This window comes from Trachurus japonicus, chromosome 5 (assembly GCF_045865225.1).
Source record: "Trachurus japonicus isolate A0001 chromosome 5, Traja_1.0".
NCBI classification, from domain to species: domain Eukaryota; kingdom Metazoa; phylum Chordata; class Actinopteri; order Carangiformes; family Carangidae; genus Trachurus; species Trachurus japonicus.
The window spans coordinates 5,790,409-5,814,115 of NC_140911.1; the positions used below are offsets into that span (position 1 = coordinate 5,790,409).

The 23,707-nt window shown below is 41.3% G+C and overlaps 2 protein-coding genes across 4 annotated transcripts in view; one reads left to right on the forward strand and one right to left on the reverse strand.

Annotated features, from left to right (window-relative positions):
- arhgef25b (Rho guanine nucleotide exchange factor (GEF) 25b) overlaps positions 1 to 17,647 on the reverse strand; it is a 37,405-nt gene extending 19,758 nt beyond the window's left edge. For 2 of the 3 annotated variants that reach the window (XM_085775759.1, XM_085775758.1), the window contains exon 1: positions 8,905 to 9,192. In XM_085775759.1, coding sequence (XP_085631885.1) covers positions 8,905 to 8,998 — 94 coding nt within the window. In that variant the 5' untranslated portion in view covers positions 8,999 to 9,192. Of the gene's footprint in view, positions 1 to 8,904; positions 9,193 to 11,428; positions 11,538 to 13,412; positions 13,640 to 17,439 lie in introns of those variants that run through there. The other variant, XM_085775756.1, reaches the window with a different exon arrangement.
- Positions 17,458 to 23,672, forward strand: ankrd33ab (ankyrin repeat domain 33Ab). The gene is made up of 4 exons (XM_085775762.1): positions 17,458 to 17,718; positions 18,482 to 18,611; positions 19,345 to 19,485; positions 22,702 to 23,672. The coding sequence occupies exons 1-4, from the start codon at positions 17,458 to 17,460 to the stop codon at positions 23,541 to 23,543; spliced, it is 1,374 nt and encodes a 457-aa protein (XP_085631888.1). The 3' UTR covers positions 23,544 to 23,672.
- Positions 23,673 to 23,707: the final 35 nt, after the last annotated feature.

The window sequence follows — 23,707 nt, forward strand, 5'->3', positions numbered from 1 at the left end:
ATAGTTGGCAATTCGTTTAATAATCGATTATTGTGTGATTAATGGATTAATTGTTGCAGCTCTAGTTTGGACCAGATGTTTCGTGACGTCATGACGACCTTCACACGTCGTCGAAAGAAGAAACATCCTAATAATTAACCATAAAACAAACAGCTCAGAGTGGCTTCACCATCCACGTCCTCATCTGTATGACCCCAACACACACACACACACACACACACACACACACACACACACACTCGGAGCCATCTGGTCTCCTTGTTGTCGTTTTAACGGCCGGGTCATTAACGACCATCTGATCATCTGCATCGTCACTTTCTCTGGACTCTGACTCTCTGACGCTCGTCGTGTTTGTTTCTGTCACTTATTATGTAACGTGTCATTTTCCCACGATGCAGCAGCAGCAGCAGCTGGACCGCCACCCGGACCACGGGGACGGTCAGCGTGTGTGTGTGTGCGTGTGTGTGTGTGTCTAGTGTGTAAAATCCAACACTTTTATCTCATGATAACTGTGTTTTGATGTGAATTTTTAAGAGACGCATCTTCTCTGATCTCTGTGACCTGATGGACGGTTTAGTGGTGGTGGGCGGGGCTTGACTCTCTCTCTGCGACCCCATTGGCTCAGACAGCACACCTCTCCAGATGGACGGATGGATGGAGAGACATCAAAACTGATGATTTTAACTGCTGTAAAGTGTCCTTGAGTGGCGTGAAAGGCGCTTTCTAAATAAAATTTATTATTATTATTATTATTATTATTTAATTTCTTTATTTTATGTATTATTTTATGTATGATTAATTAATCATTTAATATATGTTATATATATATATATATAATATATATTTTTATTGTTGATTTTCATTTCTTTATTTTATGTATTATTATTATTATTATTATTATTATTATTATGTATTATTATTAAAAAGGTTTTGTACTTCTTCCCACTCCTTTTTCAAACAATGTGCGATGTTTTGTTATGTCTTTTTTTCTTTTTCATTCTTTTGTATGTACAAATAGTTACATACTTTTTTAACACATGTTCGAAAATAAAATTCATTCACTCACATTATCATCTTCATTTAATATGAACAACGTGTATATATAACAACTTACCTAATGACACCCAATCTGTGTATAAGAGTGAGACAACACTTTATCAGCACACATGCATGCATAGGGTATAGAGTATAAATGTATATTTTAATTTAAATTTTATTTGTATATATTTGATTCTGTGAGTTGTATTTGTTTTGTTTCATTGATTCTTGATGCTTTGGCAACATAGTTCTCGTAACATTCATGCCAATAAAGCAAATTTGAATTGAATTGAATTGAATTGAAAGAGAGAGATAGAGGGCAGCAAACAGGAGCAAACATTAGCCAGGGGTCAGTCGACCTTCAGTAATCCTGTCTGTAGCTCTGGAGCTTCATCGGCTCAGACTGCGACTGTGAATCGACGGTGAATCCTGAATCGTATACGAAGCTGCAGCAGCTGCAGGAACAGAAACGCGTGTGTTGCTGCTGCTGCTGCTGTTGTGCGAGTTTTTCTGTGGAATATTTCAGAGTCTCTGGTTCACAGGGGAAAAGGAAAGTCACCAGGCTTCACTTGGCTTCAGGTTTTCTCATTTTGTGAGTTTCCTTCATTTCCACTTAGAGCAGCGCCACACTTCCTCTCATTGTCTTCAGCTCTGTGCTGCGTTTACTGACCAGTCATAAAAAATGAGAAGCAGGTGACTCTGCTCCTGAAGCTGTCAACATCCACACACGCTCACATTAAATACCACGTTTAGATCAACGATGAATAAAGAAAAAATTAAAAACTAAAACACAGATTATTTCCTTTTTACTGCTGTGACAAAAACAGTCAGACACAGTGAGAATTCAGACGTTTAGTTAAATAAAAGCAGAACGAGACGTCCTGTATTTATGGTTTTCAACAAAATGAACTTTAAATAAGTTTTAATTTTGCAACACAACGACCTCAATCAATGTTATATTCGTATGTTATTAATGCCTGAGCAGAACGTTGGTGCTGCTTCTGTTCCAGTCATGTTATAATCATAAATTGTGTAAATAATAGTGCAGCTTTATTAAAGGGATAATTCAAAACGCTCTGGTGGACAAGTTGTGACCTGCACATTCACCACGCTATGAGATAATAACAGAACGTTACCAGACAGAGTTGTTTTAGAGGTAAATTCATGCAAAACCGCTGATACGCGTTGCCTTCAGAGGCAGTTTTTCAGCAAGCAGACTCTGCATTTAACCTCTAAAACAACTCTGTCTGGTAACGTTGTGTTATTATCTCATAGCGTGGTGAATGTGCAGGTCACAACTTGTCCACCAGAGCGTTTTGGAGTTGTTGGATTGTGTATTTGATGAGTTTGATGAGGGAAACCAAGAAATCCCATGAGCCTCCGCAGCGTAGCTCTGAGCAGCTCGCGGCTCTGCTCCGCCGTTCTAAAAATAGCTTGCACTGACAAATAAAGGTAACGAACCTACTGCTATGACTATAGGGAGTATGGCAATGGGCCAATTTGCCAAAATGTTGAACTATCCCTTTAAAACTGAACGCACAGTGAGTTGTGTATTTAATATATTCACCATCACATTATTAATTTTAACACTTTGTTTTCCTATTGAATCTTGACAAAATAGATTAAATATCACATAAATGTCCCTACATCAAGACTGATGTCATCACACATTATATCACTACAACATATAAACACAGCATGAATGAAGATGCTGCTTCAAGTTCAAACAGACTGAACACTGTGACTACAGCTCAGCTCCGACCATCATCATCATCATCATTATCATCATCAGATCTGTTGTTTGACTTCCTGTTGAAAAACCGCCAAGAAAAATAAATACGTCATTCAGTCGTCGATGCCACGACGACAAATCAGCCACTCACATCAAATCCTCAGCGGATTAATGCACAGTTTATCAGTCCACACACACACACACACACACACACACACACACACACACACACACACTGTTTGTCATCTTTGCTCCACATTAGAATTTAATTCCATGCAGAGACTTTTAGCTACTAGATTGCGACATGTTGATAATATTATCAGGCCGCTAGTTACTGTTTATTATAATAACACCACCTCCTCACACACACTCCACATCTGTCCTGTTTTTAAATGCAGCTGTTCCTGACAACTTCAAGGGAATGGAAAAGAGAAATATAAACAGCAGAGATTCATCATTTTAAATATACATATTAATTTAAAGGGATAGTTCAACATTTTGGCAAATTAGCCATTGCCATAATCCCTATAGTCTCAGCAGTAGGTTTGTTACCTTTAATTTTCGGTGCGAGCTATTACGCTCTCGTGGACAAGTTGTGACCTGCACAAGTTGTTTGCAGAGACTGCTTGCCGAAAAACTGCCCCCGACGGAAACGCGCATCAGCGGTTTTGCATGAATTTCCCTCTACAACAACTCTGTCTGGTAACGTTCTGTTATTATCTCATAACGTGGTGAATGTGCAGGTCACAACTTGTCCACCAGAGCGTTGTGGAGTTGTTGGATTGATGAGTTTGATGAGGGAAACCAAGAAATCCCATGAGCTCTGCTCCGCCGTTCTAAAAATAGCTTGCACCGACAATTAAAGGTAACGAACCTACTCCTAAAACTACAGGGATTATGGCAATGGGCCGATTTGCCAAAATGTCGAACTATCCCTTTAAACAACGGTTAGAGCAGCGGTTCCCAACCTTTTTTGACTCATGACCCCATTTTGACATCACAAATTTCTGGCGACTGCACGTGATCGCGGCCGTCAATCAAGATGCGCCAGCTCAGATGTTTTTATATTCTGCATTTTATTTGAACTTGATTTATATTCGGGAAAGTGAAAGTATCTAATATAGTTTGTGATACAGATTGTGTGTGGTGTTTTAAATCACAATTTTAAAAAGAATAGCGACCCCACATGAGGTCCCGACCCCAAGGTTGAAAAACACTGGGTTAGAGTGTACAGTATATTTAAATATCTAAATGTGTTTAAACCAGGCACCAGACAGATAATAAGAGTTTAAAACTTTATATTTTATATTTATTTTTATATTCTATATCTATCTGTGCCTTTTTTATGTATGATCGGTGCTGTGCTGCTGCTGGAACCTCAATTTCCCTGAGGGTAACCTCCAAAGGGATCAATAAAGTACTATCTATCTATCTATCTATCTATCTATCTATCTATCTATCTATCTAAGAGTAGTTAGAGATCTACATGACACTACATTAGCTGCTACGAGCTAAACACACCTGGCCTGACTCTCCTGCAGTGCATTGTGGGTAACGATGAAAGTGCCAGGTTTTTAAAATAACGTCCATGATTTCTCCTCTTCATCTACTGTATATTCATCACAGAGTCCAGATGTGAAGTGTATGATGATGATGATGATGATGATGATGAACATCTCTTCATCCTCACATGTGATCACATCCTGCACGTTGACAATTGACCCAGTTACAGTTTCTCCGCTCCGGTCGGACACCACTTCCTTTTTCCCACGACTCTCCAGCCTGACGACGTGAACTCTCACTCTCCCTCTCACTCTCACTTGTTCACTCTCTCTCTCTCTCTTTCTCTGTCTCTCTCTTGTCTCTCAGACCAAAAACTTTCTCTAGTCTCTGAAGATCTGAGTTCATGTCCCACAACACGCACACAACTACAGACTTCACCTCTAAATTCAGGGTTAAACTATCTCCACGGCCTTCGACTGAACATTAAACCTGCAGCGCTGCACAAAAACTTACATGTCACAACATTAGCATCCACTTTAAACCACAATGTCTGGACACCAGGTCAATAAATATTAGTTTTTAATTAGGAAATATCAGCTGATCAATGCTCCACTATGTTAAAGGGCAACTATGCAAGTCCAGTCTCTCCTCCTCTGTGTCTCTAACCCTCCTCTCCTCCATGTGCATTTGTTTCCAACGAAGCCGGTGAGAAATCAATCCATGGAGCGGTGGATAACGTTATTTATCATCTACCATGTTACCATGTGTATATCTGTGTAGCCTTATCTGTCATCAACAAGAGATTACGGGTTACGGGGCGTGTTACGTTTATGTCACGGTGCCGCAGAGACGAGAGCTGGGACACCGGGTCGGAGGCTCTGATCTTACAAGGTTGGTTTTCAGCCAAGAGACGCTAGGTGGAAGACAGAGAGCCTCCATTCTCCCTGGAACTAGTTACTAGTCATTGATTAAACCAGAACTAGGACTCTGGAGCTGTAATGTAGCAGAGTTAAGGTGAAAATCCTGCATGGTTCCTCTTTAAAGGTGTACAGAAATGGCCGTTTGTCCTGTTTGTCGCGCCGAGTTGTCACAAGCTGCAACACGAGTTTACCCGAGTAAGGAAAACGAATTTGATTGGTCGTTATCGAGCGGGCGGGATATTCAAAGCTTGGGGCGAGACCGAGCTCCGTGTGTGTGTGCGTGTCTCAGACGTTTGAATGACGGATTACGGATCCAATATCAGTGGCTGGTGAATCGTGTACAGGCTGACGTATAATCCGTGCGCCTGCATTATCCAATGCGAAAAAAAAAATACACATTTTCATCCCGGATTTACTCAAAAATAGAATTTTGCACAAAGTTTGGCCTGCATCGTCTGATAGATGAGTTATTACACTAATTTTATGACCCAGAGTGGGCTCAAATTCAATTTTCTTCTTTAAACAGCTTCTTGCTAACTTCATGGTGCGTTACAGTTGTACTTGAAAGTTGGAAAATTTCTGAGCTCCGAGTCGTGAGTTTGTACGGCTTTTTAAAAACATTATAAATTGTTCAAATCTAACATTTACAAGTATCATTAATGACCAGTTTTTCCGACATCCATGTTTGTTTTCCAACCGGAAAGCGCTCGACTCTCAAACATACCATTATTCTCTATGAGTTTGTCAATATTTTTGTTTCTGTTTACATTTTTTCTGGGGACAATTTCTAATTCTAATCCATGTTTTATATTGTAATGATAATGATAATTGAAAGCACTGAATTGTATCTAATTGGCCAGTTTTGTGCTTTTAAAACCAGTTTAAATAAAGATAAGTCGACCCTGACAATATTCAAGGAAATGCACAATGATCAGATTCAAAAGAGGAAAAACAGCTGCGACTGTACGTAGACGACTGAATATGTATGAGTTCAGTGTAACTAAACACTTCAGTGCTTAGTGTTAGTCATCATGTTTACTTGGTGTCACACACACACACACACACACACACACACACACACACACACACACACACACACACACACACACACACACACACACACACTGGTGTGTTAATGTGGACAGTTAGATCGATGTTAGAACGATGGAGGTTCAAGTAGAAGATTATTGAGCAAGTTTCCCAAATCTGGAGGTGTTTTTCTCCTGAACTGGTGGTCGACACGGGGCCAAATGAAGTGACACACACAGTGAGCGATGGAGGGGTGAAGACTTCAGGGAGGTAGAGAGAAGAAAGAAAGAAAGAAAGAAAGAAAGAAAGAAAGAAAGAAAGAAAGAAAGAAAGAAAGAAAGAAAGAAAGAAAGAATGTGCATTTCTCCTGCAAAAACAAACAGTTGCAAATGGCTGAAAACAGTTTGTGCAACTTCAGGCTGCAGACAGAGATGTGCAACCCACAGAAAAGATGAGATCTGAGAAACTGAGGATCTCGACTCTTCACGACTCGTGTTTTTTCATTTTCACGTTTCACACTCACGTCTGTTTGTAGGAGGAAAGAGAGACAGAGAGAGAGAGAGAGAGAGAGAGACGGAGCTGCTCTGTAATCATCACTACACAGCAACTGGAACAGCAGAGGATTTAAGGGTCGGGGCAGTAATGGGACAAGGTTGCGTGTCTATGTTTGTCTGTGTGTGTGTGTGTGTGTGTGTGTATGTGTGTGTGTGTGCAGCGCTGCAGGTTAAGGTTCACTCTCATGTGTCCACACAAGTCAAATATGAATCTGATGAGGAAACAAAAGAGACAGAAAAGTTCCTGTGAATATAAACGTATGTTTTTTTTATATATATATAATAACCAAACAGACTTTTTGGGCTTTCTGTCTACGCACTGGTTCATCATGTGTCTCCCCAAAACTAAAATATAGTAGGGTAAGAACTGCATATGTAAGAAAGAACTAATGGTAAAATAATATAACATATGAACATATCAATAGATATAATTGCTGCTTGCATCATTAAAATAAAATGTGAACATGAAAGTACACCATTTTAAATGGATATTAGCGTTATCAAACATGTGTTTTGGCAGCAGCTTTTAATGTTTATTATAGGTGAGGTTTCAAATAAGCCCTGTTGGTTTTTCGCCTTCTTCTTGCAGTGCACTGTGTATAACTTGTCTCTGTATATTTTAAACTGTGCTAAATAAACTAAACTAAAACTTATTGATTTGATCAACTGTGTGTGTTTAACTAAAATATCATGTGTTCACTACAGAACTACATGTTACATAGAAACATATAAACAGGGCCGTTGCTAGGACTTCTGGGGCCCCTGAAAGAAAACTGGGGTGGCCCCCTTTGACTTTTCAATGCAACTATGTATTATCATTTTTTATTCATTTTTCTGTTACTCTATGTTCTTGACGGTGCCTGATGCAATACATTTAATAATAATCATTATTTTGCGGGGGGCTACTGTTGCTCCAACTTGTTCTAAGTTATTTTTAAAAAATAAAGACGGGGGGGTTTTGCTTGGAAAATAAAACGTATTTCCTGAATGTTTTGTGGCTTTGTTTTGAGGCTGATGCAGCATCAAAGTGTGAGTATTAGTCAGGGTTAAGGGGAATAATGTAGTCATAGACAGATAAACCAACTGGGGGGTTGTTTTTTCGGGTCCATACAAGTGTCATCACCTTTCTCTCTTATGCAACAACAGACAGATATAAAGACATATATAGAAGAAGAATGTGGGTTTAGTTTCTTATGAAGACGAGTGTGAGGACAGTGAATCATCGACTCATCTGATTCAAATGATCAGAGGTAGATCAGATCCAGATGTGACTCTATCACGTTTGTTTTCTTGTTTGTTTCTCTCTTCTTTTTTTTGCAGCTGCTTCTCAACAACAGCTTGAAAATTTACTGTAAATCAAACCAGAGGGAACATTTTGTCACAGTGACTCTTCACTTTGTCTCCAGGTGTAAAAAACACTCTTTATTCCATTAATGACAGAAAAAGTTATATATATTTTTACAGTTGTTGTCGTTTATCTAGTTTTTTCTTGTCTTATGTTGATTTGTGGTACTTTTTTTAATCTGCTGCTGTGAGAGAGCCAACCTGAAATTCATTGTGGAGCTGCAGTGACAATAAAACTTCCTTCTATCCGTAATCAATGTCATCACAGTGGTTCAGTCAAAGTCCACGTCTCAGAAACAGAACCAGCACTAACACACACACACACACACACACACACACACAATCACACTACACATCAGGAAACAGAAGGAACTCGTCCAGCTCTGCATTCACACACAACCAACAAACACACCGAATCTGTCGGATAATAAAATATTATAGCTCAACTGTATAGGAAAACGGATTTAAACCACTGCTGAGTGTGTTTCTGCAGGAAGCAATTGAGTTTTCTATAACATCCACAACACAAAGTGAAGTCGAAGTCAACACTTTCTTTCCTAAATGTTGAATTAAACGTGAAGAATAATCACAGCTCAGGCAGAAGAGCCATCCTCTGCACCACAGGACAGTGACCGATGGAAAATGTCATAAAACTTTATCTTATAACTTAAAATAAAATGAAATCCACCTCTATCTGAGACACCAGAGAGCTCAGTGAGAGATTAAACTGTAAACTGTAAACTATAAACTGTGTGTGATGTTTAGTTAAATCTGCAGCACGTACCTCTGACCCGGCCGAAGCAGCAGCCACATGTGCTGAGCAGTTTCCTGAACAGGTGCTGACACCCACACCCTCGCTGGTGGTGACCCCCCCTCATGATGACGACCCACTCCCCACGCTACAACGAGAGGCAGGCAGCATAGTGCACACAGACACACACATAAACACACACACACACTGTTCCTGTAGTAGAATCCAGAGGAGAGCAACAGTTCACAGAGAAAAAGAAGAAGTTTCTATCCCATGATGTGAAGACGAGGAGCAGCAGAACCAGAGTCCGTCCTCTACTCCATCTCCAGCCGAGTGGAGATTAGAGGGAGAGAGGGAGGGGGAAGGGGGGAGGGGGGAGGGGGAGGAGCTCAGAGGAGAGATGGAGCCAACAGGCATCTGTCTCCTCCTCCTCCTCCTCCTCCTCCTCCTCCTCCTCCCTCTCTGTCCCTCTCTCCCTCTCTCCCTCTTCACACCTCCTCATCACCTTCTCAACTGACTTTTCCTCTCTTCGATCATTTCTTCAACAAACCAGGACTGAACCACCCTGAAGATGAGAAACTCCTGATCAATGACAGGTCATCAAAACGCTTTAGGAGTTCCAGGGGGGGTCCGGCTGGTGACGGGTTTTCATATAATGGCGGCGGATAGAGTTCACTTTTGAATCGTCCAAAACACACACTATGAAACATCCAAAAGTTGTTCAGAAAAAATGAATGTGATCTCTGTTTTTATCTTTGTTGTAGCAGTAGCTCCCAGTGGCTCTGTTGATGTTTGTGTGCATGCTGCGAGATGTTCGTTCGTCGTTGTAAACCATTGGATGTATGATGTAAACACGGAAGAACATCTCACAGCAAATCTCGTGCGAACAACTTTTTCATGTGGCGGCTTCAGGACACTTGGGTCAGTACAGACGAGCAGTATGGAGGTATCTGGATGTTTCATAGTGTGTGTTTTGGACGATTCAAAAGTGAACTCTATCCGCCGCCATTATATGAAAACCCGTTGCCAGCCGGACCCCCCCTGGAACTCCTAAAGAGTTTTGATGACTCTGAAAGTTCTCCAAACCCTTCCTTGGCATGACAGTGAGGTGAATTATTGACTTTGGGTGAAGTATCCCTTTAAATGTGGCCAAAACCACTGATCCAGCTCCACTCACAAGAAACAATATTGATTTGAAGCAATTGCTTTCCACATGGACCTGTTCACATGGGTTAAACCACAGCTGATGACACATATACATGACAGTTTAAGATGTTTTTAGACAAAATGGAAATCGGACGCCAACACAGATGTTTTGGACCAAACAGCTCCGTCATTTTCCACTTTTCATTTAGCCTCATTAGCTCCAGATTTTTGATTTGTTCATTACTGTATATTCATGAAATCACAGATTGGATCATAACAGAAAGATGCTTCTCAAAGTGTGTGTGGTTTGATATATACATGTATACATACTGTATAAACTGTACTGAGAGGACGACTGTGCAGACATAACTTCATGTTAAGGAGTCAGAGCTGCTGTTTAAAGTGAAGAGGAAATTCAAAAAAACATCTCTGGAAAATTCACTTGACCTCTACAGCTCAGTGGGGTTTGTACAGTCACCAGAAATCGCACAAATATTATGACAACCCCTCTGTCAGTGTTTGTCTGTGTGTGAAGTGAAGTGAGTAAAGCTGAAATAAAAACCACCGCTGCTGCAGTGACTCAGTTGATGCTGGACCATCAGCAGCAGCAGCAGCAGCAGCAGCAGCAGCAGCAGCAGCAGCAGCAGCAGCAGCAGCAGCAGCAGCACAGGTGCCACCCACAGCGTTTTCCTCACCACCACCAACAACAACAACGTGTGGAAACGTCCTCCTCTCATAACAAACAGAAACAGCGCTGGGACGCCAGGATGGAAACGGGCCGATTTAATCTCATGGCAAAAGATTAAGTGTTCATGACTGCATGATCTTCTGAGCCACAGCTGTCCAGGAGATTTATGCACAAACTAAAAGTGGAAACCCAAACATGGATAAAAGAAGCAGAGAAACACAACAAACAGACAAGAAGAAGCCGTCTCCAGTAAACAGCTGTTGTGTGTCTGACAGTGCGAGACGCTCGTGTGTCACACAGGCGACGGCGACGGCAACGGCGACACGAGTCTGACTGAGTCGACTGAGGACGAAGGATTACAGATATACAAACATCTAAATGCTCCGGGTCTCTGTGCCATCGAGTTAAGCTTTTAAAAACTCTGCTGAAATGATCCCTGGGAGCTGAAAAGCACTGGGATTACTGTATGTGCATGTGTGTGTGTGTGTGTGTGTGTGTGTTTGCGCTTAATTAGACAATATCCAATCATCAGCCAGAGGTTTTGTGTTGCTTTAAGTATTTTAAATCTTAAATTCATCAGTGTTGTTTTGTCTTTAACAGTGCAGCTATAATAGGAGCTCCTTTTCTATCAGATGGCGCCTCCTTGTGGCCGACACAGGAAAGTGCACGCAGCAGCAGCAGCAGCAGCAGCAGCAGCACTAGTGGTGGTGATGATGATGTTACCTTCGCATCCTGCAGCCACGCTGGTTCTCCTGCTCCTGCTCCACCTCCGCTGCCTCCTCACGTTCTCCGGACTCGACGACAGCAGCTTCTCTCGGCCAGCGTCGGAAATCTGACAACAAGAGAATAAAGTTTAAAACTGGATGCCTCTAGACCTCCTCAAAAATAAATAAACAGGAGACAGATTTAAATGAAGCCATCACAGAAGACACTTGGCACAAAATAATAATCTACAGGGAATCTTCTCCTCTTTCAGTTCAAAAATTGTGCACACCTTCTGTGAAACTTTTATGAAGGTGTCCAAAACAGGCAGAAGACAGTCATATAAAAAGATAATTGGTTAAAGAAAGGCTAGAAGGAGTTGTTTTAGAGGTAAATGCAGAGACTGCTTGATGAAAAACTGGCCCTGAAGGAAACACACATCAGCGGTTTTGCATGAATTTACCTCTAAAACAACTCTGTCTGGTAACGTTCTGTTATTATCTCATAGTGTGGTGAATGTGCAGGTCACAACTTGTCCACCAGAGCGTTTTGGAGTTGTTGGATTGTGTATTTGATGAGTTTGATGAGGGAAACCAAGAAATCCCATGAGCCTCCATATTGTAGCTCTAAGCAGCTCGCGGCTCTGCTCCGCCGTTCTAAAAATAGCTTGCACTGACAATTAAAGGTAACAAACCTACTGCTAAAACTATAGGTATTATGGCAATGGGCCAGTTTGACAAAATGTTGAACTATCCCTTTAATGTTTGTCGAGGATATGGAGGCGTATAATAATAATATAGTAAAGTGCTGCTGCCCTTTGTCATTTCTTTTCATTTCAGTGTTATTTATCTGTGTTTTTTGTTTGCTTGTTTGTTTTGTTTTGGTGTCTGGTTATGTGAACTCTGTATGCTATACTGTTACAGTAATATGTCTGGTAGTTGGGGGAGGGTAAAGGTGAGGGGTTGGTTGGGGTGGGGTGTTCAGTTTCCTGTTTTGTTTTGTTGGACTTGTGTTAAATTGTGAAAAATAAATAAATAAATAAATAAAAAGAGTTTGATCAAAAAAAAAAAGTTTAAAACTTTAATTAAGGGCTCTATTTGTGTTTTAATGTTTGTCTGATGAGTTCAGGAGCAGGTAGACCAGAGGAGAGATTAAAAAAATAAGAGATAGAGATAATTAAACCACTTGTCTCCCTTTCTCTCTCTCTGTCTCTCTCTTTCCTATTTTTGCCTCGGTTTAAGTGGCTTCTTATCTTATCTGTGGAATTTCTCTGAGAGGTCTGAACTGAGCACAACATCAAACCCTAAGGTCAGAGAAGACTGAAGACTGAAGAGTAAGTCCAGATTCATTATCTCATTCCCAGCACAGAAAAACAACCTTCAATTTCATATTTTTCTTTCTTTCTTTTTTTTACCAACTCGTACATAGATCAGTTTTCTGTTTTTATTTAGTTTCTGCTGTTGCCTGTTTGTGATGGATGTCTGGAGTTTATGAAGGATTATCAAACGATCTATCAATCCATCTAAAGTTATTTCATCTCCAAGTTTCCTCTTCCATGTTTTTCTACATACTGTATGTGTATTCTACATCGTACTGTGGTGGTGTAGTAACAATTAGTAGCAATTGGGAATCTATTTTTTTTCCAAAATAGGAGTCAAAGGCCTGAACAAAGGAGGAAGAGTCGGAAAAGTTTGAGGGATCAGTCGGAGAAAAGTTTTGTTTTGAAAACCTGAAGAAGTACTGACACTGAAATAAGTTGTTTGTTATGTGTAATAGGTAATTTCTGTATCAGCTCTGTATTGTAAAACCCTGTAAAACACAAAGTAATATGATATTTCTTTGAGCTTTATATTTATATTTATATTAGAAAAGGATTAAAAAACTACTGTACAACCAAATGAAGCGCGCATCAGTCTGTCCTCTTGTCCAGTTTTGTCTTATTTTATACATTCATTATTATGAGCAGACATGTTTAAGTTTGTTGTTTCTGTGCAGCGTCACTCACTCTCTCAGCTCCGTATCCCAGCAGCTGCTCAGTCCTGCCCTGCACTTTGGACAAAGTCTTCATGTTTCATCCCCGTCGCTCCTCTGTCCTCTCTGACTCAGTCTTTCACTTCTTCACCTTCGTGTCTACAAAATCTGTCTCTTTCTTCTCTCTGCATTCAATCCGCTGGGTTTTGTTTCATAAAAAGTTGAACAGACGGACAGAGACACGTCCTGCTTCACGTCCAGCTGAAGGACAAAAAAGGGGAGATGTTTTTTTCTTTGCACCACGTCCTTCTCTCCTTCTCTCTCTCTCTCTCTCGTTGTCCTCTGGGCAGATGTGGACAGCTGGTCAATTGCAGTGTGTTATCTGTCCTCAGGCTCCTCTTCACCAGCAGAGGGTCATTCAGTCAGGACAGGTCCGGCCACGTCCCACAGCTCCCACAGCTCCCACAGACCAACTCCAGCCTGACACCGTCCACAGCACAGACACTGTTGTTGTTATTTTTAATTCATCCTCTTTTATTTTATGTTTTTCTTGTGACAAATGTTTCAGTTTGAGTTCGTTTCTAAACTTACAGACTCTTCAGGTGTGAATCAAGTTAATAAAGTTTATTGATTGTTGTGACATTTATGGACAAATACAACTCCTCTTTATGAGGACGTTACATTATAAAGACATCTGTGCAGCATGTTTCACTGCTGTTTGTCCTCTTTTATGTTGTAAGACAGTTTATACTAAGTGTGTATTCATTTGTGACCATCCACAAAGCAGCAGCTTCTACTAAAAACACTATTATGGCACCTGTATTACTATTAATATTAATAATAATATTATCATTTTTAATTCATCCTGTTTTATTCCATGTTTTTCTAGTGAGTTTTTGAGTTTCTAAAGTTTCTAGTTTCTAAGCTCTGCTCAGAAAACAGTAAAACCTAATTTTAAAGACTTTTCATGTTTAAATCGTGTTAATAAAGTGTTTTGTTTGTGATATTTATGCACAAACTGCTCATCATGAGGACATGGAACAGTGAGGTCTTCATGGATGTTGGATCTATACTTAATGTAGTGTAATATTATTGTTGCCGTTGTGTCTTAAAGGAATAGTTCACCAAAAAATGAAATTCAGTCATTATTGACTCACCCTCATGCTGATGAATACTCCGGAGTAGTTTTTTATTCCTCAGAGTGCATCTGGAGACCAGGGAGGCCGGTTCGTAGTCCAACAAAATCCTTATATGAGAGTCAATAGTGCCCGACACAAAAACTCCACACTCCACAATCCAAGTGCCGTCGTTTCGAGTAAACTCTGGACTATCTCCCTTCAGGACACTTGGATTGCAGCAGACCAGCTGTATGGAGGAAGATTACATGGTTCTTGTGTAGTTTTATGGACGTTTTTGTGTCGGGTGCTATTGACTCTCATATAAGTTTTGGTTGGACTACGAACCGGCCTCCCGGGTCTCCAGATGCACTTTGAGGAATAAAAAACTACTCCAGAGTATTCATCAGCATGAGGGTGAGTCAATAATGACTGAATTTCATTTTTTTGGTGAACTATTCCTTTAATACTGTGAAACTGCATTGCTGTAGTTGCAATGTCTTTTAATGTTGTGAAATCTTGTTATAATTGTTGTTTTTGTTTGTGTATGGGTTTGTTTTATGTCATAGTGTTAGATTCTTTGCCTTAGCAGATAAGTTCTCTGTTTCCTTCCGAGTGACTACAGATGAAAACTCTGGTACGGCTGAGAGCTGTGCACTGCCTCCATCAAAATAATAAACAAACAAATAAACAAACAAATAAATTATAAATAGACCCCCCCCTGAATCTGTTGACAGTGAGTGTGGACAGCGAGCCGTGTGTTGGCAGCACCGTGGTCACCTCTGATGGGATTTTGATCGGCTGCTGGTCAGTCTTAACAACTAATTAGATTCCTCTGAGTTAAGCAGCTTAGCTTTAACATTTTATACATCTACAATTGGATTAATGACTTATTTGTGGATCAAACACAAACCGCTTCACATGGTTTTAATGGATTTTAATAAGAGATTTCTGCATGCATGGGCAGCATCACATGTTTTAATCATATTTGACAGAAGACGAGTGGCTGCTGTTGGTTTAAAACTGTTCTTTCATCTCAGAGTTTCCTCTCTTGTGTTTTTCTGTTTATATTTATTTGTACCATCATGCTGTGAGTTAGATGTACCTATACTCTGTTTATCAGCACATGGGAATCTACTTATTTTCCAAAAATAAAGACGCAACAGGAAAAAGACATGTCACAGAACTAAATACTAATGCATCTCCTCAGTTTTAGCTCATTTAATATATAATTAGCTGTTGTTGTGTTGTGTTGTGTTGTGTTAAAAGATGAAAATGTCCAGAGCAGTAATCCGCTCCATAAAGCTGTGGTAAGTGGGATGAGCTAAGCACAGGGAGTGTGTGAAGACTCTTGTGAAGACTCCTCCTCTTAGTTTTATGTCATCGCCACAACATGTGGGATAGAAGTGGGTAAAGTGTGTGAGTGTTTGTGTGAATGTGAGTCCACGGGCCTGCGGAGAAAAGTGTGTGAGCTGACGGACGCTCAGTAGGAAGAAAAGAGCTGGAGGAAGAAGTCAGAAGTCGTCCAAGGAGAAGATAGAGAGATTTACAGCTGGTTGAAGCTCCTGTACGGTGAGTGTGTGTTCTCTGTGTTTATATTACATCACACTGACACTTAGTCAGTTAGTGATGACAATATAATAAGTAACAATAACATAATCTACGTTATAGTAATGGATGCTGCAGCTCTGCCTGAGTTTTTACTGCTTTTCTTCTGTTGAATGAAACTGGAGTTGGGCTCACGTGTCTGAACTGAATCGACTGTTTGAACGTTTCTCGTGTGAAGACGTGTTTTCTCCTGCAAAGTGTTAACGACTGGGTGGTGACGATGTTCGTAAAAAAAACCACAGTCACTGATGTCAAACAAACTGAAATCCCAGTTCTGAGCTGAGTTTGGTTTCAGTCTCAGAAACACCTGCCCCTCAGTTTGTGGTTGAAGTTCATGCACGCTGTATTTTTTAAGTGTCGGGAGGGGAGAAAAAAAATACTTTTATTTATGAGTGTTGATAAGTTTTTAGTGATTTTTTTTTTTTTAGCTTCTGCATGAGTTTGACTCCAGAGCCACATGTGACTGTGGTTATTCTGAGGAGGTTTGTTCCTCATTTAGCTCCTGTGTGTGTTCAGCCGGGCTTTCAGATGCTGATCCAGTTACTCAACAGAGAAGACACACACACACACACACACACACACTGAGCTCCTGTGGCCACGCCCACTCCATGACACACAGATAACACACTCATAATCCCTGACTGACGGACTCACCCTGTGTCACAGAGCCTGATCTGTGACCAACAACTTTGTTCCCACACTGAGGAGATGATTCTGACTTATTATTATTATCATTATTATTAGATTAGACAACCTTCAACCAGGCAATGTGCAAAACAAGTACTGAGGATATAAGTATATAAGGTGGCCTGATATAAACGTATTGATAGGTAAAGTGACTATGGTGTAAAAATATTGCAACGTAAGTGACAATGATGTATAAATAATATAAATATACTAATACAGCAGGTATGCATGAAATAAAAAATATCATAATGTGAGGTGACCATGATATACAAATATGGCAATGTATTATTATTATTAATATTATCATATCTAGGCCATTGAATCAAGTCAACTGGACTTAGTTTTTGTCTTGAGGATGCTTCGCCCCTTATCTAAGTGGCTTCATCAGTTTGTGTAAATGCCTTTTACCTGGACAAATGAGAATCTACACAGACAATATTATTATAATGTGTAATGACAGAGAGTTTTTCCAGGAAACATTCATAGGAAACAACATAGGAACATAGGAAACATTCGCCCATGTCCACAGCAGACCTGGCTGCACCTTTGTTGCCGTATATAACATCCACCGTATATACTATCCTCCCCCCTGATGAGTTTCTACCTGTGATTTCTCTGTAGATGTAGACAATCGACACAGCACCGTCTCACCTGTTCTGCTGTTAGAAGATGGCCACGGCAGCAGAGGACCCTCACCTGGGCTCCGGCCCCGATGAGGACGACTCCACCGTGTCGGGGAGCGAGTCCGACTCGGACAGCATCCTCTCCGACGACTCCGTCCTCCCCGACTACGCTCCGGGGATGGCCAACGGCTGCGCGGCGTCCAGGCTGTACCAGGCCTGCGCCCGCAACGAACCCACCTCTCTGCGGAAAATAATGGAGAGAGGAGTCACGAAGGAGGAGGCGATGGAGCTGGACATCAACGGCTGGGTGAGAGTCTGATCGGAAACATCACGGGACACCGAACAAAGCTGCAGAAACACAAACAAACAGCTCAGTGTGAATGTGTAAGAAAATAAATATAGAAACTAACATTTTTATCTGATTAATGCACATCTGGAGCAGCTGTGGTGTGACACACTAACATCACACTGCACATGTTATTACATAGTTGTCTATATTTGCTTCCTGCACAGCTGACAAAACTCTTCATGCTCCTGTTGTGGTGTCAAAATAAGAGTTTTCATTTGTATAATTTGTGGCTGAGTTGTTACAGTTTCATATAAAAATGAATACACAAAAGCTCTGATGTTGTAATAATAATAATAATAATAATTTCATTTTTATTTAATCTTTTTCATTTGTTCCAGCCAAGGTAATTTCACGACCTTTCCCAATAGACAAACCAAAACACAACACTTTCTTATTCCCTGGTTGGAAAGGAGCAGGGAGAAGATACATCTTATATTGCCTGTCCCTCACTGAGCAACAGTCTTACAATAAAGTAAACAAAACAATCAAAAACATAACAAAAAAAGTTTCAATCTGACATTTTTGCGTTAATAAAAAGAGTTTGTGAGTCATCAATTACTTTTGTCATAAGTTCTGGTTGTTATTTCTTTTAGCATTTCCTTAAATTGGATCATCACAATGAGAATAACACAGTTTGACTCCAACTACAGAGATGCACATCTATTTTAAATGACTGTATGATCTTGTGTTATTGATCCTTACGGTTGGTGATCACTCACAGAACGGCCTGATGGTCGCCTGCTGCAAAGGCTTCATAGACATCGTGTACGGACTGCACAGCTGTGAGTTCATAGACATCAACCAACAGGACAACGAAGGCAACACCGCACTGATGATCGCATCTCAAGCAGGTGAGTCGCACCTGCACACAAGAGATTAACACAACAGGGTTGAAGCAATAAAGTGGCAACACAAGCAACTGACCAGCTTCAATGATGTTGTAATTAAATAGTAAAGAAATATTAAAGGGATAGTTCTACATTTTGGCAAATTGGCCCATTGCCATAACCCCTATAGTCATAGCAGTAGGTTCGTTACCTTTAATTGTCGGTGCAAGCTATTTTTAGAACGGCGGAGCAGAGCCGTGAGCTGCTCAGAGCTACGCTACGGAGGCTCATGGGATTTCTTGGTTTCCCTCATCAAACTCATCAAATACACAATCCAACAACTCCAAAACGCTCTGGTGGACAAGTTGTGACCTGCACATTCACCACGCTATGAGATAATAACAGAACGTTACCAGACAGAGTTGTTTTAGAGGTAAATCAATGCAAAACCACTGATGCACGTTCCCGTCGGGGGCTGTTTTTCAGCAAGCAGTCTCTGAATTTGCCTCGAAAACAACTCTGTCGTAACGTTCTAACGTATTCGATGAGTTTGATGAGGGAAACCAAGAAATCCCATGAGCCTCCGTAGCGTAGCTCTGAGCAGCACCGACAATTAAAGGTAACGAACCTACTGGTATGGCATTTGGCATTTGCCAAAATGGTGAACTATCCCTTTAAGATCTGATGCAACCAATTCAAAACAATATATTATTGATCCAACATCTTCCCAACACGCTGCTGTCCTTGGTCTCTACAGGTCACATCAACACAGTCATGTATCTGCTCAACTACTACGCTGGAATAGACACCGAAGTGAGGGACTGCCGAGGTTTCACGGCGCTCATCAAAGCTGCGATGACCGGACGCACCGACGTGGTGGCTGCTCTCGTCATGGCCGGTACGTCACAGAAATGATTTATCATACTTTGCTTTACTTGATGCACATCACAAGTAGGGCAGTCACAATCATGAGACTTCAGTTGGCGATTAATTGTCCTACAAGTAATTGCTATTATTGTGCCTGCCTACCCCTCTGTACATCAAGATACAATTTACAATTTGAAGATAAGGAGCAAAAAAGACAAAAAAAAAAACTGGACAGAATTAATATTAGGATCTAAATGTGTAATATTAGAAATAAACAGTTTGTGGCTCCACTCATGAGTCATTAAACCACAGAATAAGAAGAGGAAGACGGGGCGCAGCGTGAGGATGTCATTAAAAGTCAAACCTGAAGCGGTGGAAAATGACGTGATGGAAATATGACATTTCTGTTCGTTTGATCCAGCTGTTTTTATACAGATGAATGGAAACAAGTTTAACGATTTTGTAAATAAATTGTGACATACCTCAGAATCTGTGGATTTTAGAAGCACATGAACAAATCAAACCATCATGAATAAGTAATAAACAACAAAAACATTTAGTACACATAAAAACAAAAGACTGTACATTTGCATTCTTCAGATCCACTAGTAAAGTTTTATTTTTACACTGAGGCTCCCTGACTTATTCACCCAGTGATGAAGGAACCTGTGACCGAGGACAGTTGGAGCTGCTCCCCCAAACAAACGCTGACATTAGCTCGTTAATCTGAAACTCCTGCAGCTCAAAATGAACCGTAGCAGTGAGAATAGCTCAGCCCGCCGGTTTATCTGTCCATATTTGAACCCTGGCACTAACTTTGTTTGTGAGTGCATGTGCCAGTGACGCCAGACCGGTTTAAGGGATCACTCTGAGGTCGTTATCCAGTATTACCACACACACAGTAATCATAGATTTACTAGTCTCACAGGCTGGTTCTAGATTAGCCACTAGAGCTAATTTTAGGCAACACACGTTTTCTAAAATCTCTGCAACTCATTGTTCAATATGGCAGCAAAGGCTGGACAATATAGATATTGATTACTACTCTTTAATATCATTCCTGTTGTTATAATCAGTGTAAGCTGTGAACTGATTAGACTGTTGGTTGAACTTTTAATTAGATGTCACTGTATGCTAGTTAATTGTTAAGACTTAAATTGACTTAATCCTGGATAAGATAATTTAAGATAAATTAAGACTTTATTCATCCGTCAATGGGGAAATCTAACTGAAACAACAACAACTTAAATCAGAATGAGACTTAAATATTATAAGAACTTGTAAATATAATAGAAATAGATCAATGCACCAATGAGTGACCCCATTATTCATCTTAGTCATGACGAGGGTGGACATCTTAGTCAGTTCAAAGTTGGCAGACTTTGGTTTTTGTTCATCTATGAAGCTCTAAATGGAAACTTTTCGTCATCACTTCCCCACTACACTGCTCCAACAGTCATTCACCCAGCACACTGAGCTGATTAAAAGTCTCCATGTAAATACTCATTTTGGGAAAACACCTTTTTGCTTTTGTGTTACAACACACATTAAAACTCAACACATTTGTACCACAAGTCAATTTAAAACCATGATTATAAATCATTCTGCTCCTGCTTTTCTCGACATGATGAGAAGACTTCCTCCCTGATTTCTTCTTATTTCTTTTTTTTTAAAGGAGACATGTTATGCCTCTTTTCCACAAATTAAAATAGTTCCCAGGGGTGTTAAAGAGATGTCTGTGACATGCTTTGGTCAAAATACCCCAAGGATCAAACATCACAGCTCTTTTAATCCGCTCAAAACAGCCCTGGTCAGAACGGCTGGTTTCAGTGTCTGTCCCTTTAAATGCAAATGAACCACTGTTTGCCCCGCCCCTTCTACTGGCACCAGGTAGGGGTGGTATATTACATATTATTTTGGCAATTCTCACATTTTGGGAGCCAGAAGGCGAGCCAAACACCCAAATATATGTTAAAGAGCCTTAGAGCCTTCAAAAGGTGATATTTCTATAATATGTCCCCTTTAAAGAGACTTTAGGCCTTTAATCGACAGGACAGCTGTAGAGAGACAGAGAATAGGGAGACAGAGAGAGGGGGAACGACATGTAGCAAAGCCTGCTCTTCCCACCAAGCTAAATTATGCCCCCCCTCAATGATTTCCTGATATTAAGAGGCACTATGCAAGTCTGGTGGCTTTTCCGCTGTTTTGGTAACCCTCCTCCTGGCCAGTGCATTTGTTTTCAACGAAGCCGGCTAGAAATCAATCAATAGAGCGGTGGATAACGTTATATATCATACGATGTTACGATCATGTGTATATTTGTGTAGTCTTATCTGTCATCAACAAGAGATTACGGGTTACGGGGCGCATTACGTTTGTGTGGCGGTGCCGCAGAGACGAGAGCTGGGACACCGGGTCGGAGGCTCTGATCTTACAAGGTTGGTTTTCAGCCAAGAGACGCTAGGTGGAAGGCAGAGAGCCTCCATTCTCCCTGGAGCTAGTTACAAGTCATTTATTAAACCATCACAACTGCTCAAAAGCTGATTAATTAAGATAAAAATGTAGCATAGTTAAAGGGATAGTTCACCCAAAATTGAAATTGCACTCATTATCTACTCACCCTCATGTCGACTAAGGGCTGGGAGAAGTTTCAGAGTCCTCCGTGGCTTCTTTGAGTTACACCGGGGCTCCGTGCAGCACTGCATGTCAATATAACGGTTGCAAATGGATACCAACTGTCCAGATATGACGAACCGGGAAGAGGAGCTTTGAGAAGCTTCCGCTACAAAACAAGCTTGAAAAGTGGACTTATTACATTTTTTTCGGGACAATTCGCATTTCAGGGCTTCAATACAAGACGGACATTACATACGAGCAGCATGGAGGTATTTGGATGTTTTTTGGTGTGTCTTTTTGTTACGAAGACAGTTGGTATCCATTTGCAACCGTTATATTGACATGCAGTGCTGCACGGAGCCCCGGTGTAACTCAGAGAAGCCACGGAGGACTCTGAAACTTCTCCCAGCCCTTAGTCGACATGAGGGTGAGTAGATAATGAGTGAAATTTCAATCTTGGGTGAACTATCGCTTTAAGCTACAAATCCTGCATAGTTCCTCTTTAAATAAAGGTTGAATGAGTCAAATGTTCCCTGACACACATCATAAAAAGAAGCTGAAAAGGCAAAGCTCCTGACTTTTAACCACCTCTCGTTTCATCTGTCTCTTCTCTATCTTTCTTTCTTTCCAGGCGCTGATATTCACGCAATCGACACCACAAGAGGAAAATGTGCTCGGGACTGGGCGCTGAAAACAGGCCGCTACGAGACCTTGAACCGCATGCGCCGCCTGACCATGCGTCCGAGGGCCGAGCAGTTCTGCGAGAGCTACGTGCCCGAGTGGCCCGAGCTCGAGGAGCGAGTGGCCAGGGCCGTGGGAGAGAAAAGTGCCAGGGAGAAGATCACCCAGCGTATAAAAAGCACCTTTGGGTTCAGGTTTCCTCGTGACCCTCAAGACGACGGCGTGATGGACCACATGGTGCGCATCACCACCAGCGTCCACAGCCCCCTGATCTCGACCGGATGTCGCCCCCTCTGCCCGACGAGCCCCCCCGAGGTGGGGAAGAGGCGTCTGGCCGTCCCGGAGCTGCTGAAGAGACACCCGGAGAAGGAGCTGGAGGAGAGCTCGGTGTGCCACAGCAACGGCTCCGTGTCGCACATCATCCCCTCCATCCACTCCGCCGAGTCCATCGCCGCGACGTGCTGCGCCGACACGCAGCGGCGAGAGAGCATCATCTCCTTGGCCTCCACCAAAGTCGCTTCCACGTTCATTTCGCGCAGCATGGCGAGAAGGAACAGCGTGTTCCCGTCCGGCTGCATCCCCCAGATCAACATCAACAGGCCGACGGAGGCGACGCCGAAGAAGGAGAAGAAAAAGAAGAAGAAGGACAAGGGATTCCTGGAACCGCCCAAGTGGAAGTACAAGGAGGCCAAGGACGAGAAAAAGAAGGAGAAGAAGAAGGCTGAGAAAGAGAAAGCGGAGAAAGAAAAGGAGAAGAAAAAGGAAAGAGAAAGCAAAAAGGCCCAAAAATAAGAGGGAGGCTTTTGTTTTTGAAAATGTTTTGAACTCAGGGACTGAAACTGAAACATTCAGCAAAACACTGACCCTGTGACCTGAGGGGCTGAACTGAACTGTAAAGACTCTTGAAGCTTTTAGTCTAAGTTTAGGCAAATATTACATATATTTAAAGTTAAAGG

Excerpts from the sequence above, each read along its gene's own strand:
- ankrd33ab (XM_085775762.1), top strand. The coding sequence starts at position 17,458 with ATGGCCACGGCAGCAGAGGACCCTCACCTGGGCTCCGGCCCCGATGAG. Across the intron at positions 17,719-18,481 it reads AGCTGGACATCAACGGCTGG|AACGGCCTGATGGTCGCCTG; the intron begins GTGAGAGTCTGA and ends GATCACTCACAG. Across the intron at positions 19,486-22,701 it reads GGCTGCTCTCGTCATGGCCG|GCGCTGATATTCACGCAATC; the intron begins GTACGTCACAGA and ends CTTTCTTTCCAG.